The sequence below is a fragment of the Sebastes fasciatus genome, chromosome 14 (genome assembly GCF_043250625.1).
Source record: "Sebastes fasciatus isolate fSebFas1 chromosome 14, fSebFas1.pri, whole genome shotgun sequence".
NCBI classification, from domain to species: domain Eukaryota; kingdom Metazoa; phylum Chordata; class Actinopteri; order Perciformes; family Sebastidae; genus Sebastes; species Sebastes fasciatus.
The window spans coordinates 13,169,008-13,194,621 of record NC_133808.1 but is presented as its reverse complement, the minus strand read 5'-3'; the positions used below and the strand labels follow the sequence as shown (position 1 = coordinate 13,194,621).

The 25,614-nt window shown below is 40.3% G+C and overlaps 2 protein-coding genes across 9 annotated transcripts in view; one reads left to right on the top strand and one right to left on the bottom strand.

The window, feature by feature from the left end:
• The first annotated feature begins 2,004 nt into the window (after positions 1–2,004).
• Positions 2,005–13,147, top strand: gpr161b (G protein-coupled receptor 161b). 4 transcript variants are annotated; one of them, XR_012597126.1, is made up of 7 exons: positions 2,006–2,146; positions 4,633–4,985; positions 7,158–7,879; positions 8,308–8,415; positions 8,983–9,108; positions 9,273–11,285; positions 11,726–12,154. XR_012597126.1 is itself a non-coding variant. In XM_074658960.1 (7 exons), the coding sequence occupies exons 1-6, from the start codon at positions 2,123–2,125 to the stop codon at positions 9,548–9,550; spliced, it is 1,611 nt and encodes a 536-aa protein (XP_074515061.1). In that variant the 5' UTR covers positions 2,006–2,122; the 3' UTR covers positions 9,551–9,559; positions 12,584–13,147. The 4 variants fall into 4 exon arrangements, 3 of the variants coding, with proteins under 3 accessions (XP_074515062.1, XP_074515061.1, XP_074515060.1); XM_074658960.1 differs by lacking the exon at positions 11,726–12,154 and adding an exon at positions 12,584–13,147 and having other exon boundaries at positions 9,273–9,559; XM_074658961.1 differs by having other exon boundaries at positions 2,005–2,146; positions 4,598–4,985; positions 9,273–12,154.
• dcaf6 (ddb1 and cul4 associated factor 6) overlaps positions 12,995–25,614 on the bottom strand; it is a 29,317-nt gene continuing 16,697 nt past the window's right edge. Inside the window, exons 9-21 of one of the 5 annotated variants that reach the window (XM_074658953.1) lie at positions 24,435–24,554; positions 23,362–23,718; positions 22,857–23,051; positions 20,633–20,692; positions 18,884–19,088; positions 18,149–18,252; positions 16,761–17,091; positions 16,556–16,597; positions 15,795–15,933; positions 15,023–15,179; positions 14,838–14,926; positions 13,770–13,875; positions 12,995–13,619 (exon numbers count right to left, since the gene is read on the bottom strand). In XM_074658953.1, the coding sequence (XP_074515054.1) occupies positions 13,561–13,619; positions 13,770–13,875; positions 14,838–14,926; positions 15,023–15,179; positions 15,795–15,933; positions 16,556–16,597; positions 16,761–17,091; positions 18,149–18,252; positions 18,884–19,088; positions 20,633–20,692; positions 22,857–23,051; positions 23,362–23,718; positions 24,435–24,554 (1,964 nt within the window). In that variant the 3' untranslated portion in view covers positions 12,995–13,560. The remainder of the gene's footprint in view (positions 13,620–13,769; positions 13,876–14,837; positions 14,927–15,022; positions 15,180–15,794; positions 15,934–16,555; positions 16,598–16,760; positions 17,092–18,148; positions 18,253–18,883; positions 19,089–20,632; positions 20,693–22,856; positions 23,052–23,361; positions 23,719–24,434; positions 24,555–25,614) is intronic. The other 4 variants (XM_074658954.1, XM_074658955.1, XM_074658956.1 and 1 more) reach the window with 4 other exon arrangements.

Here is a 25,614-nt window from a genome sequence, read left to right as displayed (position 1 = left end):
ATATAGTTACGAGGAGATGAAGAAAACTGTTAAAACTGAATATAGTGCAGGGTAACAGCTGTGATACAGGACTATTAAAAAAGTGAATATAGTGCAGAAGAGACTGTTAAAACTGAATATAGTGCAGGGTAACTCCAGTAGCTTAGTTTATGAAAGTGCACTGTGTGCATTATTATCTATCCTGCAGACCGTCCTCCTTTGTCCCCCCCTTCCCTAGAGAGGTGTTGTAAAGTTTGATTTCTCGGGGGACAAAGGATTTCCTGAGTCTGTCGGTGGAGCACTTTGGAGCAGTGTTTGGGATTGTGATGTTCACTTCCATGTGCATGTTATTTACCTCTCCTTTAACAGGGCTGCAGGGCAGAGTGCGCCGTCCAATGGAAGCAGTCGGTGACGTCATGTCTAGTCCCGGCTCTCTGATTGGATAACGTAAGATGACGTGCTGACGTGTTGTTGATGTGCGGGAAGCTTTGATGTACGTGGGTGGTCCACTCTGATAAAGATGATGCGTAGGGAGAGCCTCATTCATAAACACCAGCAGCCTGTCATTAAAGAAATACACAAATATATGAATAAAAACGCCTACACTAACTAACTACATGTTGCATCTGAAACAGAATTAAATTTACTTTTTTTTAATTATTTAAGATAAGATAAGATAAGATAAGATAAGATGAACCTTTATTAATCCCCGTAGGGAAATTCAGATGGCAAACATCAGCAAACAGAGTGAAACACAAGAGAGGTAAATGTATACAAAAATTATAAAAACAATAAATAGAGATATAAAAAGATACAGAGTGAATGGGTGAACATAGTGTGTACAGTCTGTCAATAAATAAATGTAGTATGTACAATAAATAAATGTAGTATGTACATATGTGTAATCTATAAAGTGGTATACAGGATGTATAATGTAAAGTAAGTGTATATAGGATGTATAGTGTAAAGTAAGTGGTATATAGGATGCATAGTGTAAAGTAAGTGGTATATAGGATGTATAGTGTAAAGTAAGTGGTATATAGTAGTATAGTGTAAAGTAAGTGGTATATAGGATGCATAGTGTAAAGTAAGTGGTATATAGGATGTATAGTGTAAAGTAAGTGGTATATAGGATGTATAGTGTAAAGTAAGTGGTATATAGGATGCATAGTGTAAAGTAAGTGGTATATAGGATGTATAGTGTAAAGTAAGTAGTATATAGGATGTATAGTGTAAAGTAAGTGGTATATAGGATGCATAATGTAAAGTAAGTGGTATATAGGATGCATAGTGTAAAGTAAGTGGTATATAGGATGTTTAGTGTAAAGTAAGTGGTATATAGGATGCATAGTGTAAAGTAAGTGGTATATAGGATGCATAGTGTAAAGTAAGTGGTATATAGGATGCATATTGTAAAGTAAGTGGTATATAGGATGCATAGTGTAAAGTAAGTGGTATATAGGATGCATATTGTAAAGTAAGTGGTATATAGGATGTTTAGTGTAAAGTAAGTGGTATATAGGATGCATATTGTAAAGTAAGTGGTATATAGGATGCATAGTGTAAAGTAAGTGGTATATAGGATGTTTAGTGTAAAGTAAGTGGTATATAGGATGCATATTGTAAAGTAAGTGGTATATAGGATGCATAGTGTAAAGTAAGTGGTATATAGGATGCATAGTGTAAAGTAAGTGGTATATAGGATGCATAGTGTAAAGTAAGTGGTATATAGGATGCATATTGTAAAGTAAGTGTAAAGTGCGCCAGTCCAATATGGATAGATATTTAACTTATATGCAACAAGCTAGAGGCTCTAACCTCAGAAATAACGTTAAACTGCTCCAATGGCGATATGAAAACAAGACATATTGTGAAGCAGTGGACTGGACCACCCACCAACAGCCTGGAGGAGTCAGCGAGGAGAGGAGGAGGTGAAGCCGAGGTGGGAGGAGGAGGAGGAGGAGGACGCCATTACAGCCGCGGCTGGCCGTCTGTGATTGAGGATTGAGGAGGGGACAAAACGTTATCAAACTTAACAATGTCGACGGGCTTCTTCTCAGACATGTTATCACACCTCAGTTACTGCTAGGTTATAGCGGACAACGGGACAAGTTGTGATGGATTTACCCTGGATGAGGAGACAATGTGGAGCAGCAGAGCAGAGCAGGTAAAGAGGGAGAGCTGTGTGTGTTTCAGGAGGGACAATGGGAGAAAGTTTCAGCTAACCAAGGCTAACTAACGGAGCTGAAACTAGTGGTAGTCTTTTACCAAGTTTATCAGTATTGAGGAAGTACAGAAACCCTGAAAATGTCGCTCGACTTTGGGGTTAATCTGGTCATTTTAACTGTGGAAAGTTAACCGCCATGGTGGTTGAGATGGCAACTAGTATTCTCTCCTGCTAAACTAACGTTAACTAACGAAGCTAACGGTTACGTTGCTAGGCTACAACTAGGCTGCTGAACCAGGCTGTTGAGTTTGGTGTTAAAGCCTGTTTATAATGGCTCTGTTACATGTCTACATCCTCAGTGGTAGAAACACTATTAAGATCTTTAAAAGTAGCAATACAACCTGTAAAACTACTCATTTCAAGTCCTTTATTCACAATTCCAATAAGTAACTTTACATATCTGCTTATGTCATTGTTATATTATTATTTATTTCATTATTAGATACAAGATATGTTGCATAACTTTCATAACATTTCTTTCTCACTGTGCAATATCATTTTTCACTTCTGCAATTTTGTTAATAGTCTGTGTTAGTGAGGAGTTGAGCCTCCTCCAGGCTGTTAAAGCCTGTTTATAATGGCTCTGTTACATGTCTACATCCTCTTCTTAACATCCTCAGTGGTAGAAACACTATTAAAATCCTTAAAAGTAGCAATACAACATGTAAAACTACTTATTTCAAATCCTCCATTCTCAATAAGTAACTTTACATATCTGCTTATGTTATTGTTATATTGTTATTTATGTCATTATTAGATATGTTGCATAAAAGTGAATAATGCCAACCTCATCTATGTCACAAAGTACTACGAAATCCTTCAACTGTTACTAGCTATTGATATGGAAAGTTTATGGTTACAGTTATTAATTTAATTATTAATCAGAGTCCAAATTGATAGGTTAGTATATTTTTTTAGACTACTTTAATAGGTTATCATTTTCTCTTTGTTCCAAATAGTGGTGCCTCCAGTATAATTTAAAATACATGAAATCATATTATTCAATATAATTAATACTTATTTTTATAAGCATGAATTACTTTTGATAGTCATTTTAATCTTTTTAAGCTTATGTTCCAACATAATTTTGGGCCCCGTTATAATTAATATATATTGATCATTCTTATATGATAAGTATTAATGTTATGGATATTAATAATAGCTAGACTAGCTCATATCTGCGTCCCCAACAGATATAAGATTGCATAAATGTGTAAGAAGCATTTCAATGTGTTTAAATAGTGTAGGTGGTAGAGTCAGAGCTACTATTGACAACTTTACATACTGCTGGATAGTTCAATCTGTAAATAAATCACATTTTATAAATCTAGGATATGTTTTGTATGTAAAATACTGATCTGCAGTAACTACAGCTGTCAGATCAAATTTAGTGGAGTAAAATGTATACTGTTTCATGTTGTGGAGTAGCACAAAATGGAAACACAAATACCTCAATACTTGATGAAATGTACTTTACAAACATTTGTGGCAGCCACTGGTTTCAACTAATTTCCACGCAGTATGAAAACCAAATAGTAGGCTCTTGAAACTTGCTTGAGAGCTTTTTTTTCCCACAGTTTCATTTCTGGATAAACTGTTTCTTCGTATGTGCTGTGTGCTGTGGTGTTTTGTAGACAACATCCGTCTGTTTGTGTTTGACCGAGAGCATTTCCTCTGTGAGGCTGTATTCTGACACTTAACTGAAACACTTTTGTACTTTTGACACTATCACTATGAACATAAAGTCTGCCTTTTTGTTTATCAAAGTTAAATTATTGTAATGAGGTCATGCAGTGCAGAGGTCTCATATCAATCTGCCCTTAAACTGAATTAGAGCTGAAATGACATAAAATGGATTGCCAATGACAATTGATTAATAGTGAAATTCAGTTATCAATCAAAAATGCCAAACGTTCTCTGGTTCCAGACACTTAAACGAGAGGATTTGCTGCTTTTCCTGTTTTACTTTTACTTAATTATGATAGGGATGGACTGTTGGTTGGCCAAAACAGAAAGTTGGAAGAAATCACATTTTGCTCTCGGAAATTGTGAATGGCATTTTTTCAGCTATGAAAAATGGCTATGAAGATTATAGTTTGTTGCATCTCTAAACTGCATTTCACACACAACAGTAATGTAACATTTCCCAACATGAATGCAGAGTTTATGCTCATTGTGATGGACTACTGAAGCACGTTTCAAGATCCCAGTAACGGATTTTGTTAGTGAAAAAAATATATCTAAAACTCTAAAGCTTGTATTCAGAAATTGTTGATTTTTTTTAAAAGTATACAGGACTTGTAGACAGTTCAAATGTGCTGGTATTGTCCTTTAACAGATTTTAGCTTTCTTTGTATTGTCTAATTTCTAACCACGTCTTTCCACTGACAGTCTCCAACCATTCCTTCCCCTGTCTGGTGGCCCAGCCGCACACCATGAACACCAGTAGGAACTGCACCGCAGTGGGGAATGGTGAGGGCCTGGCTGCCCTGGAGTCAGTCTCCATCGTGACCATCACGCTCCTAGCCTGCCTGGGGAACCTCTTGATTGTGGCGACCCTCTATCGCAGGCCTTATCTGCTCACACCCAGCAACAAGTTTGTGTTCAGCCTGACCACGTCCAACCTGCTGCTGTCCGTGCTGGTGCTGCCGTTTGTGGCCGTGAGCTCGGCAAAGAGGGAGTGGGTGTTTGGGGTTGTGTGGTGTAACTTCACTGCCCTGCTCTACCTGCTCATCAGCTCTGCCAGCATGCTCACCCTCGGAGCTATTGCCATTGACAGGTTAGTGCTGGATGATATAGAAATAATGACTGATGCAGCTTTAAATTTAAACTTAAAACAGATTTGACTATGCACAGAAATCCGTGGCCTAATGGTTAGAAATGCAGACTTGTTTCCAGACTTTGTTTATATGCCCTTTAGCAAGGCACTTAACACTACGACCAGTTCAGCTGCTCACTGGCCAGCGGTTGTACTGGGCAGCTCCCATGTTAAAACGTGCAAGTGTATTTGCTTTCAGTGGAGTAGTTTGAGAATTTCTGTCTGCGAAAAAAAATACATAGAAAATAGATCAAAGGATGTTAGATGCATCATTTTTAAATTGGTGGTTGCTATGTGATTATCTATTGGCCATGTTACCATGGCAAAGCTGGGGAAATTAATATTTTGTTTGGGTATACATGAAAGGTAACATTTAAATATGAACTATTAGAAGACAGGACCACACATGCTAAATTAATTTCATCAAAAGATACCTTTATAAAGCACAGATCACAGATAGAGGACTAAGATACATTTATTTTCATTTCAATCAAATGTCAAATGTTCACTAAGTGTGAATTTTTCAAGAGTGAGCATGATATGTAGCCGCAAATATTTCAGTTATAAGATTCACTTGAATTTGCATTCAATTTACTTTTGGAAATGATTTATAAAATTCCCTCCCAACAGTTTTTAGGGACATAATCTGTATGAGATTAGCAGGAGCCTGATTACATCTTTCACAGCTGGTATAAATGTAAACGACAAAATATACAATATGTGGTATCATCCTCATGCAGTAATAATATCCCGTACTGATGGACAACAGCCAACATCTTTTGTGACTGTTCCAATATACATTTAATAAAAGCCAAATAATGTTTTTTTCTCATATTCTGGGAGCAATTTGATCTCCTTTTTTTCTCAAAATAAGCACAATTGTCTTTATTTTTAAGTAAATGTGAGATGTGTATTTACCTCGTTCTTTTGACAATGTAAAATATGACACATTTGCCATTGTTTGTGCTGTTTCTGGCTCTGCAGGAAACACATTCATGTTCACAAACTTGTGAAACATAGTTTTTGGTGTGTTTCCCTTTAAGGTCAGTATGCAGCTTTGTAAATAAGATTGGTCAACCACACACTTAGCGTGTGGTATTTTTCTGGAGATTTTCCCAGCTCAAGTGACAAGCATTAGACAGACTCACACAAAGTAACTCTAAATGTGGACTGATATGAATGCACCATTCATCTGCAGGGCTGAGATTATTCCCATTGTTTCCTATTTTTAGAAATAAGAAACTGATTCGCAAAGAAAACAGCCTACACAAAAAAAAGTTACGATGAGATAAAGATAATCCAGCATACTGAACTACACTTCCACCACTCTCTTTAACCTTTTTTTCTTTGCTTGCTCTTTGACGAGATATTTACTATATTGTGATTGTTTTTTGCATAAAGATAAAATTAGATTAGCAATATATTTGGAAAGATGGGCTCAATTTTTCAAATATACAAAAGGGAAAATGTTTATTTCTCAATGTAGGGTATCAAAACATGTATCTCTTGGTGTCAGTAGTGTAAAACTATCCACAGCCCTATTAAGAAGTAGTGTGCCATAAAATAACACCATTTATAAAGACTAGTTCTAACAGAAATATCGATTTTGATAATCGATGGATATCACTAAGAAATTTGACGATGGCCTCTGGGAAATTTTAAACTGACTTTTTTGCCATTTTTCTTAAATGTTATAAACTAAAAGATAAATTAATTAGTTAGAAAGATTATCCGATAGTTAAAGTACAGTTCTTTTGTTTTTGGAGATGCATTTCAGGTTGGTTGGAATTGACGCTGAATACCACTCTGGTTAAATGATATTGTGATCATAGTGGCCAGTAAACTGTAGTTAAGATCTGTTGTAAATTACAGTAGCTCTGTAGCACACAGTCCTCACTGTTCTCACTGCTATCCTAATTACCCTCCTCACCTTTGGGAATTTGTGATTACAGTGCATGTTTTTGTTCTCCCGCCAAGCCTCTCCTTTTCTGTTGTTTGCAGCTTTTTAGGAAACGCTTTATAGTATTGTTCTGTATCCCTCACTGAAATCTGAGCAGTCTGTTACTTGGACCAGAAAGAGCTTCCTTGAGAACAGTTTCCTTTCCTCACTGTGTTCCTCTCTCGTCCCAACAGGTACTACGCAGTGCTTTACCCGATGATCTACCCCATGAAGATCACAGGAAACCGGGCGGTCGTCGCCATCGCCTATGTGTGGCTACACTCCCTGGTGGGCTGTCTGCCTCCTCTGTTCGGCTGGTCCTCCTTCGAGTTCGACTGCTTCAAGTGGACCTGTGTTGCGTCTTGGCACAGAGAGCCGGGCTACACTGCCTTCTGGGTCACCTGGTGCATCCTTCCCCCCTTAGTCATCATGCTGGCCTGTTACGGCGTCATTTTCCGCGTTGCCCGCATGAAAGCCCGGAAAGTTCACTGTGGGACAGTTGTTACGGCCCAGGACGACTCCACTGGAGCTCAGAGGAACGGACGCAAAAACTCAAGCACCTCGACTTCCTCTAATGGAAGCCGGCGGAGCCTCGTGTATGCGGGGAGTCAGTGCAAGGCCTTTGTCACCATCTTAGTGGTGATCGGCACTTTCCTCATGACCTGGGGGCCATATGCTGGGGTGGTGTGTACAGAGGCTTTGTGGGGGCAAGGGAGCGTGTCTCAGGGAGTGGAGACGTTGGTAGCGTGGCTATCTTTCTGCAGCGCGGTGTGCCACCCGCTCATCTACGGTCTGTGGAATAAAACGGTGAGGAAGGAGCTGCTGGGGATGTGTTTCGGAGATCGCTACTACAGAGAGTCGTTCGCCACGCGGCAAAGGACGTCCCGCCTCTTCAGCATCTCCAACAGAATCACAGGTGGGAGAAGAGCAGTGGCTCTGTTTGTTTATTTATGACTCATTTATGACAGGATACCAAATCACAGACTAAAAGAACAATGTTCAGGAAGATACAAATAGACATACAGTCAAAACAAGGACAACAAAGCTGAACAAAGATAAACACACAACTGTTATGTACTCACACGGAGGTACAATGTTCAAAGGTTAAACCGTTTCTGTAAACAGGTATACAATAGTGAAAGGGTGGGTGTTAGTGCAAAGAGTATTGAGTAAGAGTATGGAGACTGATCTGACTCCATAAAAGAGTGCTGGATTAGACATTAGTGTAATAAGTGGTTTACGTACAGTATATACAGCCTGTTTAGATTTACATCCCGGTGTTGTTGTGATTACATGTGTTGTTGTATGATGTTGTACAACGAGATCTTGCTTGTGTTCTTTCAGACTTGGGTATGTCGCCACACCTGACAGCCATGCTGGCCGGTGGAGGGCACCTGCTGGCCCCGGGGAGCAGCACAGGAGATACTGGCTTCAGTTTCACTCAGGACTCATGTAAGTGTGTTAACAATAATACTAATTCAGCTAAACCTCCTAAAGGCCATGGTAATGTCCGCAAATGACTTGTTTAGTCCAATCAACAGTCACAAACCAAAAGATAGATCTGTTGTTGAGAAGCTGGAACCAAAGAGTGTTTGACATTGTTGTTTGAAAAATAAACAAAAATTATTTATCACTTATCAAAATAGTTGCCAATTATTTTTCTGTTGATCAATTAATTGACTAATGGTTCCAGCTGTAGTTGATTTCCCTCTGCTGTTTAAAACTGTTGATCCTAACATGAACATAAAATAATCCATGGCACGTGTAAACATGATGTTCGAAAGGCTTAATACCAACTCTGGTGCGTCATACTCCCACAGCTTTGTTGCGGTCAGCCTCACATTCCTGTTTCACAGCTCATGTTTTCAGTTCAGGATGGCAAGTAATGTCATGTGTAATACAAAGACACATCTGATTATCCAACTCGTTCGTGTCCTTTTTACTGAGATGGTTTCTACTTTTACATTTTGCTCTCAGTTAACCCACCTTTTTTGTCTCTGTAATGTTTCTCCCACGCAGGCACAGACGTGATGCTGCTGGATAACTTCTCCACAGACGGCTCCTCCCACCAACAGATCCACGGGAATCCGTCCGGGAAGAGGAGGAGCTCCGTCACCTTTGAAGACCAGGTGGAGCAAGCCAAAGGTATCTGTCATTTCCACAAAAGATTAGAGGGGAGGGAGTTCACTACATACTCACCGAGGGTTTGAAAATTGACTTCAGCAAGCTACAAAAACAAAACCTCAAACTAAACAAACGATTTGTTTCCTGTAACATTTGTCTAATATTATCTGGGTTTTTCTCCTCAGCTGAAAACACCAACATGTCCGCGGTTGAAGTCCACGCAGAGGTACACAAATCTCTTGACACCTTCGCTTCCTCCCTGGCAAAGGCCATAGAGAGCGACGCTAAGCTGACCCTGTTTGGGGAGGACATGGGTCTGCCGGGGGGACTGTTTACGACCAGGGCCGCACCGAGACCCAGATACCTGGACGGTCAGAGACTGAGGCTGGAAAGCATCGATGAAGGCATCGTTAAAGATGACAGGGAGGAAGAAGAGCAGGATGTGGAGGAAAAACCAGCGTGACCACAGCAGGTCTGTTCATTTGTTGGACAGGTTTATAGACCGTACTCAGTTTACTAGTGAGCTGAGAGGGTTTCACACCGTCAACACGACTACATGTGACCAGTCAAAGTGGTCTGTGGTGCCGTTTATGAAGTCTGTCTCTCTACACATGGGTACTCCATACTTGAAATTATTAGGAAACAGGAAGAGGCGCATTATTCATTCCACTATGTTGGACCAAATACACACCATCAGTGTCTTTGCAAGCTTTTGTATGGATTAATGTAATCAATAGGAAGCCTTAACTACTGTTACCTAAATGATCGGATTGTTGTAGTAATTTGTCGATTACTATATATATCATGGTATGTCCTCAGAATTTGCAATAATAATAATAATGTGCCTCATCAGGGCTGGAAAGTATTTTCCAAAAGACTTATAACGCTTTTATCAGATCATTGTCAATGTTTCTTTTATTATATTAAGGAAAGTAAGTTTCAAGCCCAAGTTGTCTTACTCAGGTGCGCTTGTACTGCACACCAATGGTCTACATACACAATTGATGCCACCTATTGTGCCTGCGGAGTTGGACATGTGAGAGTTAAAATACTACAATTTAACATCATATCCATTACTTTGGGTTTTAATTACCCGTAAATGACGGACTTTGGCTGATGAGAGGCGTCCGTATTTGTTCGTTTTTCAGATGCTTCTGTAATATCAAGTACCAAGTCGGATATCTGAGTTTTCAGTCATAATTACCACTGGGTTGTTGACGTGAACTATTTAAAAGCTGGACCCCGCTAATTACAATTATGACATGTAAGTAGAGGTTTAATCAGCCAGGATAAGTGAAAACACCTGTGCAGGTGTGCAGGACCTTTAATGTAATAAAGACATATTAAAGGGTCCAGATAACAGTGTTGTGAGTCTTTTGGGTGATAAAAATCACAGTTATAGTTTTATGTTTGAAGAAGATAAATTTGTGTTTTTCCACAGATTGTTTAACAGAAGGCCGTCTTCTGACTCTGACCTCGTGTGTTTTAATTCTGACTGATGGTCAACACATCGCACAGCAGAGGGCAGACTCTAATTAAGAAATTTGACTGAGGAAAACCCCTTTTTCACCGGAGACATTTTGACATGTCACAGTAAAGAAAAAAAATCACAGGTATAAATAATAAAATGAGTGTTTGCTGAAGTCCATTTACCTGTTTCAGTTTCAGGGTCCTGGTATTGTGCATGCTGGCTCACTGTCCCAGCTCACTGGGACACTTGAATAGATCAGAGCCATCGTTAGTGTTATTAGTAACACCTGTGCTTTTCCTGCAATGGTGCCTTCAAATGAAACTCGTGAGCTCGTATTTACAAAATGTATTGTCGTGTACACGATATGCTTAGCGTTCAAGTGGTTAAGTCGTGAGAACACCGCTGTTTAACCGGCAATATTAATGTTACTGTCGGTGTCTAGAAGCCACAGAGGTTAACAATTTAGCAAGCTAGCAAGTGGGTAACATAATGCAGGAAATGCAAAGGCATAATGTAAGAGGAAAACAATCAACATTTTCCTCAAACATATTATAAAATTACAAAAGAAAAAATACTAAAATTTCAATATATTCACTTATGTACCAAAAAATTAACTTCCAAGGCCTCCGCCATTTCTGACGTCAACAAACACGTCACAACTCGTGAACTCTGAGCTTTCAGAATCTTTCCACTCGCGAGGTTGTGAATACCACAAAGAGGGGGGGGCGTTCATATGGACTCTTCTCGTGAACACAGTAAACACGACCCCATTTGAATGCACCATCAAGTGTCAGGGTCCTGGTATTGTGCATGCTGGCTCACTGACACAGCTTACTGGGACACTTGAATAGATCAAAGCCATCGTTAGTGTTATTAGTAACACCTGTGCTTTTCCTATGACAAGTCAGAATGTCTGCCACGAAAAAGGCCTGCTGATGTGGATTGAAAACATAAAAGTGCCTGTCGGGTGTTGACTGATGTCCTGTCCAATGGTTATCTCTGATTTCAACCCCAGTGCATGTTGGGATAACCCCCCCCAACCATGACCCTGAATAGAAATTATTGCGTGTATTTTAAGAGTAAATTGTGTATTGTAATTCATTATAAGAAAACCTCAAAATGATTATAGTGGTATATTTTGTCTATGTATCGCTCAGCCAAAATCAGGTCATTTGGAGATGGACTGTTATCAGTATTTCAAAGATTGTTATATTAATTAAAATGCATTAGCAAAGGCCCACATTTCATACTATTGTGCACATACTGAGCAGGGCACATTGTTGCTATATTGGTCTTTGAAAGTCAATGAAAAAACTGGTCTTAATCTACAACACTGTGTCTTAGTAAATATTCATGTGGTTTACCTCAGTTTATACTCCACCACTCCCTTTACTATCATGAGAGAAACTCAGAGGACATTTGTAGTAAGTAGAGCGCTTCAGTCTTACCTCGTATCTTTATATTATTGTTTGAACGGTACTTTACACCTGAGAAGTGATGTAACTTTTTGATTTTCACTATACAGTAAGTATTAATACAAATATTTGCATTTAAGTTTTGTATCAAGATTATTCTATTAAAACTTTTTACAGAAAATTTCCTGAATCAATTTATTTTTTCCTTGTTTGTGATGCTGTGAAGCTAAACCACGTTAGTGTCTATACGACAGCTACCAAAACAACGACCTCCTGTCCTGCAGTCCTGAACAAACTGGGGACATTTCACTTCGTATTTGACCAGTTTTTCGCCCCTCATCATGTGACCACCTATTTTAAACACCAATGTCTGGTTACAGGAGTATTACTGCATACGTGAAAAGCTGTTTGTGGGGGGGGGGGGGGGGGACGACGCTAAATGTCCTCAAGTGATGTCACTTGAGTCAGCACCAGTTTGGTCTGAAGACTACAAGTTTGGAAATGAAAAAAGTTGAGTTAGAAAGAAGTGAGCTTAAAGTAACTATGAAGAACTTTTAAATGGTTATGTAAAAGTCTCAATTTAATACTGATGCATTTATATGACCTACAGAAGTAAACGAGACCATCAGAGAAGATTGGCTATTTCTACGTAGTTATTCTTAATGCTCGTCATCGGTGCCACCGGGTCCAATTCCAGCGAAATCAGACGACATTCAGGCTCACCAAAAACTCCGTCAGCTCAGACTCCAGCGGGGCCTCCGGCTGCAACCAGCCCGCCACGGAGAGACCCAGAACCAGGACTACGTGGGGCAGACTGTCAGACCCTGCAGCAGTAAAATGAGGTTTTCTAAAAGGGAATCTGATGCTTGGAAACACCACAGGACACAGCGGTAGGGTTTAAGAGACCATATGATTTTGTTCCAGACAAACACAGGTTTAAACTCGTCTTAAACCTTAAACTGAAGCTAAGCTAATGACTGATTCTGTGCTCATTTGTTTGTTTGCTGCACAGTCGTCTTAATCTTCCAGACATCTTTGAGATGCCATAGCTTTATTTTTTATCCAAATTCTGAAAAAAGATGATAATTTATTGACATGTCCCTTTTGGGGAGAAGAACCACAGCTTTGTTTCTTTCTTTTTTTTCTTCAACAATAAAATTAAAACATTCTCCAAGTATGTTTTTACTTAAAGTCCTTGTTTACATGCGTAACTGCCGGAGCAGCACATCAACATTTCTTAGCTTTGTGCTACAAATTCAAAATGTCACACGTTAACACTGATCAAAGCTCACTTTCTCCTAACAAAATAATATTGCACTTAACATCCTTGCACACCAGCCGCCATTATTCTCACACTTAATATATATATACTGACGTCCTTGCCTTTTGCATTCACACAGATGTACTTTATCCTCATACAGAAACATCAGTAAGAAAGTCATCTTAAAAAAACACAGGGGGGCTAGAAATTACACTAATTTTCAAAAGGAAGTATTCTACACTATACTTGTACAAATCTCAGGGGTTTTTTCAAGTGCTATACAGCAAGAAGAAATAGTGTTTTCTTTAAAATAAAATGCCAGCGGGCTACTGCTCGTCCTCGTTTTCCTGTCCCGAACCTTCAGAGCGATCACCTTCTAGTCGATCTGCAAGAGGGCAAAGAGATATTAAAGAGAGGGACGAGAAGGTGTCCTGAGAAAAGGTAAGTAAAAACTGTCTGTACCCGGGCATTTATAGGCACAGATATTCAAACTATTTGCATTAATGTAAAAAGAAGTTTATATGTGTGTGTGTACCTGATCTGATGTGATTAAGGGAGGCCAACATTCGGAGCATGAAAGAGGCCGGGACTGTGATTGTGTTCCTAGTTTCCTCTAGCATCAGCTCGTTCCGAGTTATTACCTTGAAAGAAAAGAAGAAAAAGAAAGACGAAGAGAGAATGTGAAGGAAGATGAATCTGACAAATAACAGGAAGAAAGGCAAAACTGTTCTGACGCAGAACCATGAATTTCATTTTTTCATTGTCCATTTACAGTGACCTAAGACAGTAGTTCCCAAACTTTTTCCATCAGGGACCCCTTTTCTATCATTAAGTAAACCGACGACCCCTGACATATTGATAATGACATATTTTATGGATATTTCATATTATATCCAATGCATGGAAATAACAGTACAGAACAACTGATCAACTACAAATAACCCAAAAAGTGAACGCAATAACTGCAGGAAGATTCGGATGAATTTTGAACGGATTATTTCCTGTGAATATTGCAGCAAAGATGAGTTTTCCTGTTATTTTTTAGAAACATTTAATACAAATCTGTCTGTATTATGTTTTTTGTTTTTTGTTTTTTTTAAGAACATACATACTTAATAGGCTTCTTTTTGGACAAATCAGTGTTTTCTTCTCCCCGACACTTGTTCTATTAGCTCTTCGGTTATTTTAACTGCATACTTTTATAATTTTTTAAGTTTATCTTATATAGTAACATTTAGCTTTCTTCACAGAAATGAACGACATGCTGAGATAACCGCCAACCGTATATTTAAAAAAAAAAAAAGTTGTCTTACACCCCTTAAAATTTTAAAATTAAATAAGGCCTCCTGTGAAGCTTTGGCGACCCCAAGCGGGGGTCGGGACCCCCAGGTTGGGAACCAGTGATTTAAGACGTCTGCCATTTGAAAAGAAAAGTTAAAGGAAAAGTTTGACATTTTGAGAAATGGGCTTCTTTACTTTCTTAGTGACACTTGAGGCTTATTCTTTTCAACTATTATGGTTTATGAGCCGGGCAGCATTTGGTGCAGCACGCTTAAATAAACCAACCAATCCACTGATTTCACTGATCTCCTGGCAGTCATACCTCATTGGCGAGGACTCTGTTGAAAGATGGCGACTGTTCCAGTGGCGACCAAATCTTGATATCGTAGTCTATCCCTGAAGAAGCCAGAACTGAAAGAGACCGGAAAGTGAACGTTAACATTCTCAGTAACGCCGTCAGATCATCTCGGAGGATCACCTGAGGTGCAGAGTGAAGGTGGGACTCACTGGGGTCGTAGGGGTGCGGCTGCAGGCAGTTCACCACGTGGTTGTCGGCTTCCAGCAGCATGAGGTGCTCTGCGGTGTGTCTGTCCCAGATGAAGATGTGGCCGCAGTCTGAGCCGCTCATCACAAAGTTGTTGCCCCAAAAACAGGACTCCTTTATCTGGAAAAAAACAAACACCTTGAATTTTACACCGTTTAAAGGAATAGTTCAACATTTTAGTTAGTGTACAAATTAAAGACACAACATGTTAATTGTGAACTTTAGAGGTGATCGTAGGTGTATTTTTGAACTTTGGACAGACTGAACCACTGAGCAACTTTACGTTTAATAGATCGTCTGTAGACGTTCAGTTTCGATTAAGGTTATTCAAGGTTGAAAAGTGAGTTTAGTAGACATCTAGGCTTAGCCTAGGCGTTGTTTCAGTCAGTGAATCTGTGTATATGACAAAAAATAAACAGTTACACTGTAAACACAGGGGTGTGCAGTGCTTGTGTTAAATATTTACAGGTTTTTATGCAAATCCTGTGGTTTATATCAGAGCTAAAGCATAGAGGCAAGGTTGAAATGATGTCTTAGCTCAGTGGGGAAGTCAGCTGTTTCCCCCTGTTTCCTGTCTTTATGCTAAACTAAGCTGACTCCAAATTCATACTTAACACACGGAGATGAGAGTGGTATCGATCTACTCACCCAACTCTCTGAAAGAAAGCTAATAACTGTATTTATTCCTTCGACAGGCCTCCAAACTAATACGGTGTAAAAGGCAGGGAGACGTACCATTGTCCTGGAGTTGCGGTGGCCTTTGTAGACCATCTTGACGGAGGGTCTTCTGATATTCTGGGTCTCGCTCTCCTCCATCTCCCTTCGTTCTTTCCTCCTGCGGAACAGCTCCTGGATGCGAGCGGCTGCTGAGCGTCTGTGAAACACAAGAAAAACCAATACATGTGATAATAAAGCAGGTGAAATAAATTAAATAAATACACACAAACCCATGCTGTCTCTGATGCTTACGAACCCCATGCTTTGAATCTTGAGTGAAATTTGTGTTGGTATAATCAATTCAACCAAAATAACAAACCCCCAAGCTAGAAAGCAGCCACTTTCAAGGCAAAACACATCATAACTGAATTAAGCCCTTAATGTTGTTGTGCAACGTCACTAAATTTAAATCAAATACGCACTGGTTCATGTGCTATACTAGTTAAACAAAAAACGGTCCTACTGAGGAAATCAAAACTTCGTATTTGTTCGGCTCCATCATGCACACATTCTCTGTTCATTCATCTCTCTTCTGTACAAAATCTCCAAAATGCTGCTGTTAAGCTGCTACACACACTATCTGTGGAGTCAGTACTCACATGCACATCACTCTAACTCTACAGTTAGCCGTGTGTATATTAGTTTTTTGTGAGTGAAATGACCAAACCAAGACAAAAACCCGTTCTCTTCATCGTGTTGTGCTGTTGAGTTTTAATGCTCTGCTGCATGTCACACACCTGACGGGGTTAGATGCTTTTTTTTTTGTGCAAACACTTTACCTGATCATCCTATCTCCTACTGCAGATCCTCTGGAATTTAATCTATATTTGTAGTGAAACAGTCAATGGGAAGGCATCACAAGAAATCAGAATACCCACCTTTGAAAAGTGATATTAAACAAGAAGATAATAACCTGCATTCAAATACATGAGGGTGTTTTCTTGCTTGTAGTGAGTGAACAGAAACAAGAGTTGTCTAACGTACCTCTGTCCCTGACCTCTGAACCTCGTTGATGGGATGAGAATCGGATCGTCGTCGCTGTCATCGGAGTCTTGGTGGGCCCGTGCAGGCTGACTCTGGCCCTCCTCTCCCTCCCCCCCCGTGGGCTCCGCTCTCCTGCAGCCTCCTGACGTGTCCTCCGTACCCTCCGGCTGACTCCTCTCCAACGGCGAAGAAGCCACGGTGTCCCCCTGAGAGGAGCTCGCCGCCGGGGCCTGAGCCGACGAGCTACCGAGGGCACCGGAGCAGGAGGCGCCACACAGCGGCTCTGTGGAGGCGGCCGGGACACTCTGCTGCCCCGACGACACGGAGGGAACTGAAAAACATATCAATACATGTAAGACTTTGTAGTATTAGTGTTTGGATGCTTGTAATGCAGCAATTCCTTTTTGTATTGTTCCTTTCATAGAATCAACAATTTCTTTTGTGTATTTTTGTATTGACTCTGTATTTTTTTTGCACCAATGAATTTCCTTCTTTGGATGCTAAAGTTAAAGCTGCAGTGGGTAGAAATGGAGCAAATATGATTAAAAAAAAGTTATTTTTATAAAACGGTCACCATATCCTGACAGTAGTGCATGAGACAGGTAATCTGAAAAAAATCATTTGTCTCTGTGTCCTCCGATGCTCCTAATGGCATCTGCAAGATTTCACAGACCGGAGGAAAACAACCAATCAGAGCCGAGCTGGAGCCTTGCCGTCTGAACAGCTGTCAATCACTCGCAAACTCCGATCAAACGGTCAAACTAGACAGCGCTGATCAAATATGAATCAATATTCTGTTACTGTAATGCCTATTTCTCGCCTCAAATGTTTTCAGAAACATCTTGTAGTGTACTGTTTAGCTGTAAAATGAGAAAGTCTGTGACCCAGCAGTTGAGGAAATACAAAGCACGGCCCACCAGCCGGAGCACAGCCAATAGGAACACTCAATAGGAATGCTCTCTCTCTGAAATGACCTGTGATTGGCCAAAGTCTCCTGTCACGGGCTAGATTTTCTAAAGTCTGAAAACAGAGCCATGAGGAGGTGTAAAAGTCTAGTTTCCTCTCAGAACAGTTGAATTACAATATGCTGAAAGGTTATTATGGAATTTTATGCCAAAAAACCTTTTACCTACTGAAGCTTTAAAGAGTAACTTAACACCCCCTGAAAATTGTGTATTTGCTGACCTCCAGTGGTTTAGCTTCACTTCTTCTGGCAGTGATGTATAGGTGAACTCCAGTACAAAGTGAAATCAATCATTAGAGGTGCAATAGAGCACACGTTCTGATCACAATCATCAGTGATGGAGGTGTCAAAGGTGAAACTGGCTTGAAACTTTCAAAACAACTTTCAGCCTGGTGAGTGATTTTGATGCTGCTGAAGGACTCACGTTGCTCCGACACTGAACTCTCCGTCGACAGACTCTCTCTGCTCTGTGCAGCCTCAGATGCTTTGGGACCTCCACTGCCCATAGAGCTGGATGTGCTACTGCTCCTGTGGAGGAAGATAAAAACAGCGAGTGAGAGTCTTTCAAGCTTCTGAAGGTTTTTAAATTGTTCCTCATTGAGGAATTTGTTGTACAAGGCTGATGATGCATCTGTATCCTCAAATATTTGAACACAAAAACTCAAAAAGGAGTGAACATTTTTCTGCTTTTCAAACTGTGAAAGAACAAGAAATTCTGTACACTGTTGGTCATTGAAGGTTTACAGACCGAAACGTCGTACTAAAATAAAACGAATGGGACACGGGTCAAACTAAAAAGTCAAGGTACACATCAATTACATTTTTCCCAAAGATAATTTCTGTCATTTTAGGTGGCTCTTACCACGCAGATGTATGTTCAAGTGTTAATTTTTCTGACGAGTTTGGTTTTAATTAGTTATTTGATGCTATAAAAAGGGGATGAGATGTCATGGTTGACAGCTGTGATTGACAGCTGCTCTGAGTGAAGTAGTCACGCGGCCGGAGGCTCGGGAATTGTACGAGAGAGGAGATGTAACTTTAACTTTACAAAACCGTCAGTCTTTGTAATAGAACAAGTGTCAAATTTGATCATAAATGTAATTATAGAGATATTATGGTTAGTTGTAGAGGTCTTTCGTCTTCTTCAAGGATCCCTCACCACTCATCAGTGAAGTCCAGCTTGATGGTGCTGGTGGTGGTTCCCTCTGAGCTGTAGTGGAGACTGAGGACTGGCTCTGCTCCACTGGGTCGACTGGTGCCGGTCGTCGTGGAGGTGGAGGTGGAGGTGGAGGTGGTAGGAGCACTGGTGCTGACTGGTACAGAAACAGGTTGGTCAGGAGGTGAACCTGCAGCTTCTGCTGCTCCTGAGAGGAAGACACACACAGGCAAAGCAAGCAAGAATGATTTATTGTAAATCTGTAAAATAATTCTGATTAACAAAAAAAGCTTTGGCTTAGAGTATTTTTCCTGTTCACAGCATGTGATTGGTTTTTTAAAGCACACTAGAAACATGCAACCTTCTGCTGCATCGCTTCCCATTGATTCACAACACAAACATGCAGCGGACATTAACAGAGCAGACAAAGGTGGACACGCTGTAACAGACGACCATCACCAGCAACAAGACAGAGACACACACCAAGATACACAAGTCAAAGCCCCTGAAGGATCATTACACATATCAGCTGGTTATTACAGTCAGTCACATAACAACCTGGCCTTTAGTAGATGTTTTAAGGTGTAAGTTTACAGATGGCAGCGACATTTGTATGTTATCAAGAGTAAAAGTGACACTGTGTCGGGGAGAGCATGATACATTTTGAGTTTTTAAATGTCAACTTTTAGCTTTACGGAAAAGAAATCCATTCATCATGGTTGTGTTAATGTGAACGAAGAAGCCTCGCAAATAGATAAATACTGTATCGCAGAACTAAAGCTGCACTGATTAGTCAATTAATCGATTAGTTGATCAACTGAAAATGAATCTGCAACTGTTTAAATAATCGATTACCCTTTGAAGGTAATTCTTTTTAGTTAAAATGTCAAAGATTCACTTGATCCAGCCGCTCAGCTGAGAGTTAGAACTGCATCAATATAAATGAGCTTAATGCAGATATTTTGGTATCAGTGTGTCGGCTGAACAGAAACATCAAATATGTTTCAGATCATTTAAAAATAGTTTATAGTTCAACATATATTGGACACAACTCTTTAAAAAGAACACATTTAGGAAACCTAATCAAAAATGCTTGTGGATGTTTTTTTATATATTTTTATATATATATATATATATATATATATATATATATATATATATATATAGTATGATTTAAAGCAATCATGACAATAATCGTCAATAATGTTTTTTGTTTTTTTTGGGGGGGGGTTTTGTTGTTGTTTTTGTGTTGTAATTTGGGTGAACTAACCCTTTAAGTACAGGTAAAGCGGTTTGTTAACTTAAGGACCCCCTCCTGCACCATGCATACCAGATCAATGTAAATAAGTCAATATTCAGATAATATATTAATAATATAATGTATCTCTTGATGAATGTCCATGACACTAAAAAACTTAAATTAGTATGATTTCATTACTTAGATTTAAATTACTATTTTTATTATAATAATAATAATAATAATAATAATAATAATAAGTATTATTATAGTATCCTTCAGTCCAAGTAACAGTAACTTGGGTCAGATAGACGCTCTTGTCTATCTGCAGGCACATAAATATGTGTCTGGACACATAATGGGATTAATGGGAAAGTAAAGTGGTGGACAGAGAAATAAGAAGCATGAAAACAATGGAGGACAGACTGTGCAGAGGGTTGAGAGAAAGTGTTTGCGTTGATGAGGGAGGGTGAAGAGGAAAAAGCGAGAGGCAGGGTGGTGGGGGGAGGACGCACCCTGCTGTTCATCAAGAGTCATGGATCCCAGCTGTTTGTTTACCACAGACGAGGGGGAATCTGGAACACAAATGAGACCGACTAAACATCGGACACAGAGGTGAAACCTGAGGGCTCACAGTCAAGGCGCACGAGGGGTTAAAAACTTCAAAGTCATGTTAAAATAACAAAACGATCCAAGGCCAAGCAGGAGGAGGAGCTGTAAAATCAGCCAAAGGAGGAGAAAGAAGCTTCATCTGATCATTTCACATTCACTGTATGTGCAAAATGAGCATTAGTAAGTCTGAACATGACAAGTTCACTCATGCGTACTGCACGTCCTGCTTACAAATGGTTAATTCCTGCAATGATATAATAACCATCAAGCTCACTGTAAGACACCACAGTGGAAAATACAAACGTTATAATTACATTCTGTTTGCTTTTGAAAGCTCAAAATGTCTCCAACATATTTTTAAATCATATGAAATTTGTGATAATAAATGTGACAGCCAAACAAAAGCCCCGATTCTCATCTATTCATCAGTGCAGCCTATTTTTAACATAAACAATACAAGCAATGGCCCCTTTATTCCGTTAATGACTTGTTGGTGTTGGATGTGCAATAAAGCCCCTTTCAGACATGCAGATCGTTACGTAAATGCCATGGCAATGTTACGTGTCATTCTCACGTTTGAACAAACCGCTGGGTCCCTTTTGCGTAAAAGTCACAACTGCAAACCACCTAGAGCACCTTTGCACAACCGTGATAATTATTGGACTGCATGGATCAATAAATTAAATATCCAGCAAAACACACTTTACACAAAGCATGTGATCATAACAGGAATCTAATTAACATCTCGTCAGTTTCAGGCGTTAGAAAATAGGCAGCTGTGTTGGCTTTCTAATAAACAATGAAATTTAGAAAAGTAGTACAAGTACAACCGAACACTGAATAAGACATTTCTGGCGAACAAATGTTATAATTAACTTTCATGAACTGAAAACACACTGTGAAAGGATTAAAGTTGTAAGACGAAAATGTGGACAACTCCCAGACCGGACAACGCCGTGGTAGTGACCTAACAATCACAACGTAGCCACGCCCTAAAGCATCCCCTGCTTTATGGTCTATTTGACTCTAAATGGTACCATAATTTACTAAATGAACATCATACTGTATTGAATGAGACTTGAAACTAGCAACTGAGACCATAAACTCATGTTTACAATGCTTACTGATCTAATAAATCAAGTGGCTCATTTTCTCATAGACTTCTATACAAACATCCATTCATTATCTATAACGGCCGATCCCAGCTGACATTTGAGCGAAGGCGTGGTACACCCTGGACAGGTCGCCAGACTATCACAGGGCTGATACATAGAGACAGACAACCATTCACACTCACATTCACACCTACGGGCAATTTAGAGTAAAACATTAACCTAACCTGCATGTGTTTGGACTGTGGGAGGAAACTGGAGAACCCGGAGAAAACCCACGCTAACACGTGGAGAACATGCAAACTCCACACAGAAGGGCCCCAAGCCGGGTTTGAACCTGCGACCCTCCTTGCTGTGAGGCCGCAGTGCTAACAACTGCACCAACATGCAGCCCAAGACTTCTATACAATCAGACTTGAAGGTATTTGCACACCAGAAGAGAGTACAGGGAACATTTATGCAACGTAACACCTACGTCTGAATGACAACCATCACTTTAACAAGCACAGTAGATGAACCCAGTAATGTTATTCCATGTCTGAAAAGGGCTTCAGCTATGATTCCCAACTTTGAGTGAGATCAAACCAACGTGAATCAAGTCCAACAGTCGAGACAGCTGATCAGCATGTATCATTAAAACATGGGTGAACGACTAACATGAGCCATGAGGACGCCAAAGCAGAGCTTCATACTGGCTGGGGCCACTCGGGTGAAAACTCAAGCAACAAGTGGAGCGATGGAGTGAGAGCATTAGTGAGTGAGGGGCTGAGCAAACAGTGGAGAGGCGACACAGTGACGGCTACAGAGGTTAATAAGTACAAGGTGCATTATTGGGGGAATGGAAAGAGGATCACTGTGAGATTAGTGGTCAGTTCTAGCAAGGCCGGGTCTTTCTGGAGCCTAACTGTCTCTATAAACAAGACATGTCTGCCTTTCCTACATATAGAAGGTAAGATGGCAGTGGGAGGGTTGCCCAGGCGAACAGCCCGCATGGAGGGGAGGAGGGGAGGGTAACCTGTACGGGGTTGCGTCTCAGCGGCAGCAGCAGTAGCAGCTCTTTGTGACTGTCTCTCAGGGGCTGCAGAGGAGGAGGAGGAAGAAGAAGAAGAACGGGCCGCTCGCTGACCCTGTCCTGGTGGGTCGGCCAGCCGAAGTAACCTCTGCAAGCGCCTACACACTAAACTTATGGGCAGCCGATGAGGACCGTACTCTGACAGAGAGGCAGAGGAAGAGAGGGAGAGTGGATGCTCGATTAGAAGACAGAGGGGGGAGGATGTGAGGAGAGGATCGAGAGCAGAGAGTCAGGAAAATAAACGACGGAGAAGGACAACAGGATGCTGAAGGAAAAGAGAGTGAAGTGAGGCTGCTGCTTGAGTGGAGTGGCTCCAACAAACACACACACACTCTCTCGCACACACGCACACACACAGGGGAGTTGATCTACCTACTCACTGTACTGAGGAGTAAAATGTGAATTGCTGTTTTTGCGTATATTGTCACAGAGTCTTTTGTTCTCTTACCTGAGAGAGCGGGTTCTGAGGTGGGCGTGGGCGTCGGCGTCGGCGTGGGCGTCCCGGTCGTGTCTGCTTGACTCCTCTGCTCTGAGTCAGGCGAGGAGGTGAGGGGGGAGGAGGAAGGGGCCGAGCTCTCCACTGATGAGGAGCTGGAAGGAGGAGGTGCTGTGACTGTTGATGACGACCCTGAGGAGGAAGAGGAAGTGGATTTAGGCATGGCAGCAGCGGCTGCGTCGGGACTGGCAGGTACCTCCGGAGCGGTTGACCCCACGGGCCTTTCGGGGACGCTGGACTCCTGACTGGAGGCAGCCTCGGCAGGGGCAGCTGGAGTGTTCGACGCCCCCTCTGGACGGACAGCTGGTACTGAAACAAGAAAATAAATAAAAAGGTTTACAATCTTCAAGATTACTTTTTAAATAAAATTGGAACAAAATCCACCTGCATTGTAAAATATTAACAATTTATACACAGTTTCGCTCCAAATTTGTGGTGCCGACACATAAATAAGGTAAATGGATCCATAGTAAAACACCTGGTGCTTGACTTTATTTATCTATTCATTTTCAGGGACAGTGCACATTGAGCAACATCACTGTAAATGTGCCAGTGTTAGCCAAAAGTCTATTTTTCAACTGTTTCCATTTTCTCGTTATCTAACAACTAACACAGCTTATACCATTAAACACACACAATGAAATGTTAAAAAAAAACAGCCCAAAACTGTAATAAATAGTAACATGTAGCAGTACATGCACCCCTCTAAGTTCTTTAGTGAAAGGTTTATGGAACGTATGTGAAAACATCTGAGTCAAAATGTGAAGATTTATGTTTCACAGTATTTTATTTAATGCTTATTTGTAGAGGAGAAAGTAGATAGCATGAGACAATGCCACATACCGCAGCATTTATAGCCTAAGCTAATTTGCAATCCCTCTACCTAGACGGGCCTTTAAAATACACAAAACTCAACAACAACTACACACATACACACGCCGGTCATTTAAGGACTTTTAGACTTTCGGTGTGCGTGATTTGCTGAGTGTTGAGTCAGTAGCAGTCAGTAGCAGTCAGTGTCTCACCTCTGGGCCGTGACTGAGGCCGAGTTCCTCTGCTGCTCTGAGCCTCGCTGGCCTCCTCAAACCAACGAGACAACATGTCCGACATCCTCTGCATCAGAGACACGTTGGGGCTCTGCTCTCCTACAGGAGCGCAGGGGAAAAACGTTCACAGGTTTGCAGATACATGCAGCCTATACAGTCATTGAATGTAGTAATGTAAGTGCAATGTATAAATTTAAGGTCTGGGTAGATTGTAAAACTGAATTTCCCTTCTGTGATAAATAAAATTGTCTGAATCTGAGATGCTATTTTTTGTTACAACACTGGATGCATTAAAACAAACATGACAAAGGTGAATATGCTGGGACAAAGTTGCAATATCTGTCATGACTCCACACAACGAAGGACTGTGGTTTCTCATGCGGGGCCTCAGAAAAGAAATGCAACAGTTAATTTGACCAAATATTGATTCTGTGACTCAGACTTATGTTTTGCAATTTGGACAATTTCACCAAGTGATAGGACTAAAGGAAATAAAGTGGAATAAAGGTGTGTGTGTGTGTGTGATAAGCAGTTATTGTGACAGACACGGTTCTCTGTGAAGGAACAAGCTATTTCTTGTTGGAGGTATCACTTGTTACTGCGTGTTTAAGTCGACAAGTTCCACAGCTTATATATTAATGAAGAGAAATGTTTATGCTCTGATTTTGCTGCCTTGCAAAAAAATATCATTGTTACTTTACTTTTAATAATAAAGGATTGAGGAAAAAATTTAAATAACAAAAAGTGAATTAAATGAATTAACATGTGGGGGTAGGATTGGGTGATATGACGGTATATTCTGTTCGATGGTAGAAATGTGTCCACAGGTAGAGATTTAAAATACCGTTTCCACTGCGGTAGCAATTCTTGTGTGCCCATTTTAACTGTAGTTTGTGATTTATCCTATAATTATCATTACTGTCAATATGTACTTTATTTTTTGTAGTACGTATTTTATTTTAATTAATTATTTTTTATCTTATTTTCTTTTTTTAAATTTAGTTTAACTTTGTTTTATGTTCTTTATCCCTTTTTGCATCAGCAATGGGTGAGGGTTGGGTAGGAGGGGGTTTTGGAGGGGGAAAATACCAAAATATGGAGGGACAGTCATTTACATTTGTGCTCTATTTGTATGTTTCTGGACACCTGATATTACTCC

Excerpts from the sequence above, each read along its gene's own strand:
- gpr161b (XM_074658960.1), top strand. The coding sequence starts at position 2,123 with ATGTGGAGCAGCAGAGCAGAGCAG. Across the intron at positions 2,147-4,632 it reads GGAGCAGCAGAGCAGAGCAG|CCGCACACCATGAACACCAG; the intron begins GTAAAGAGGGAG and ends CTGGTGGCCCAG. Across the intron at positions 7,880-8,307 it reads CATCTCCAACAGAATCACAG|ACTTGGGTATGTCGCCACAC; the intron begins GTGGGAGAAGAG and ends GTGTTCTTTCAG.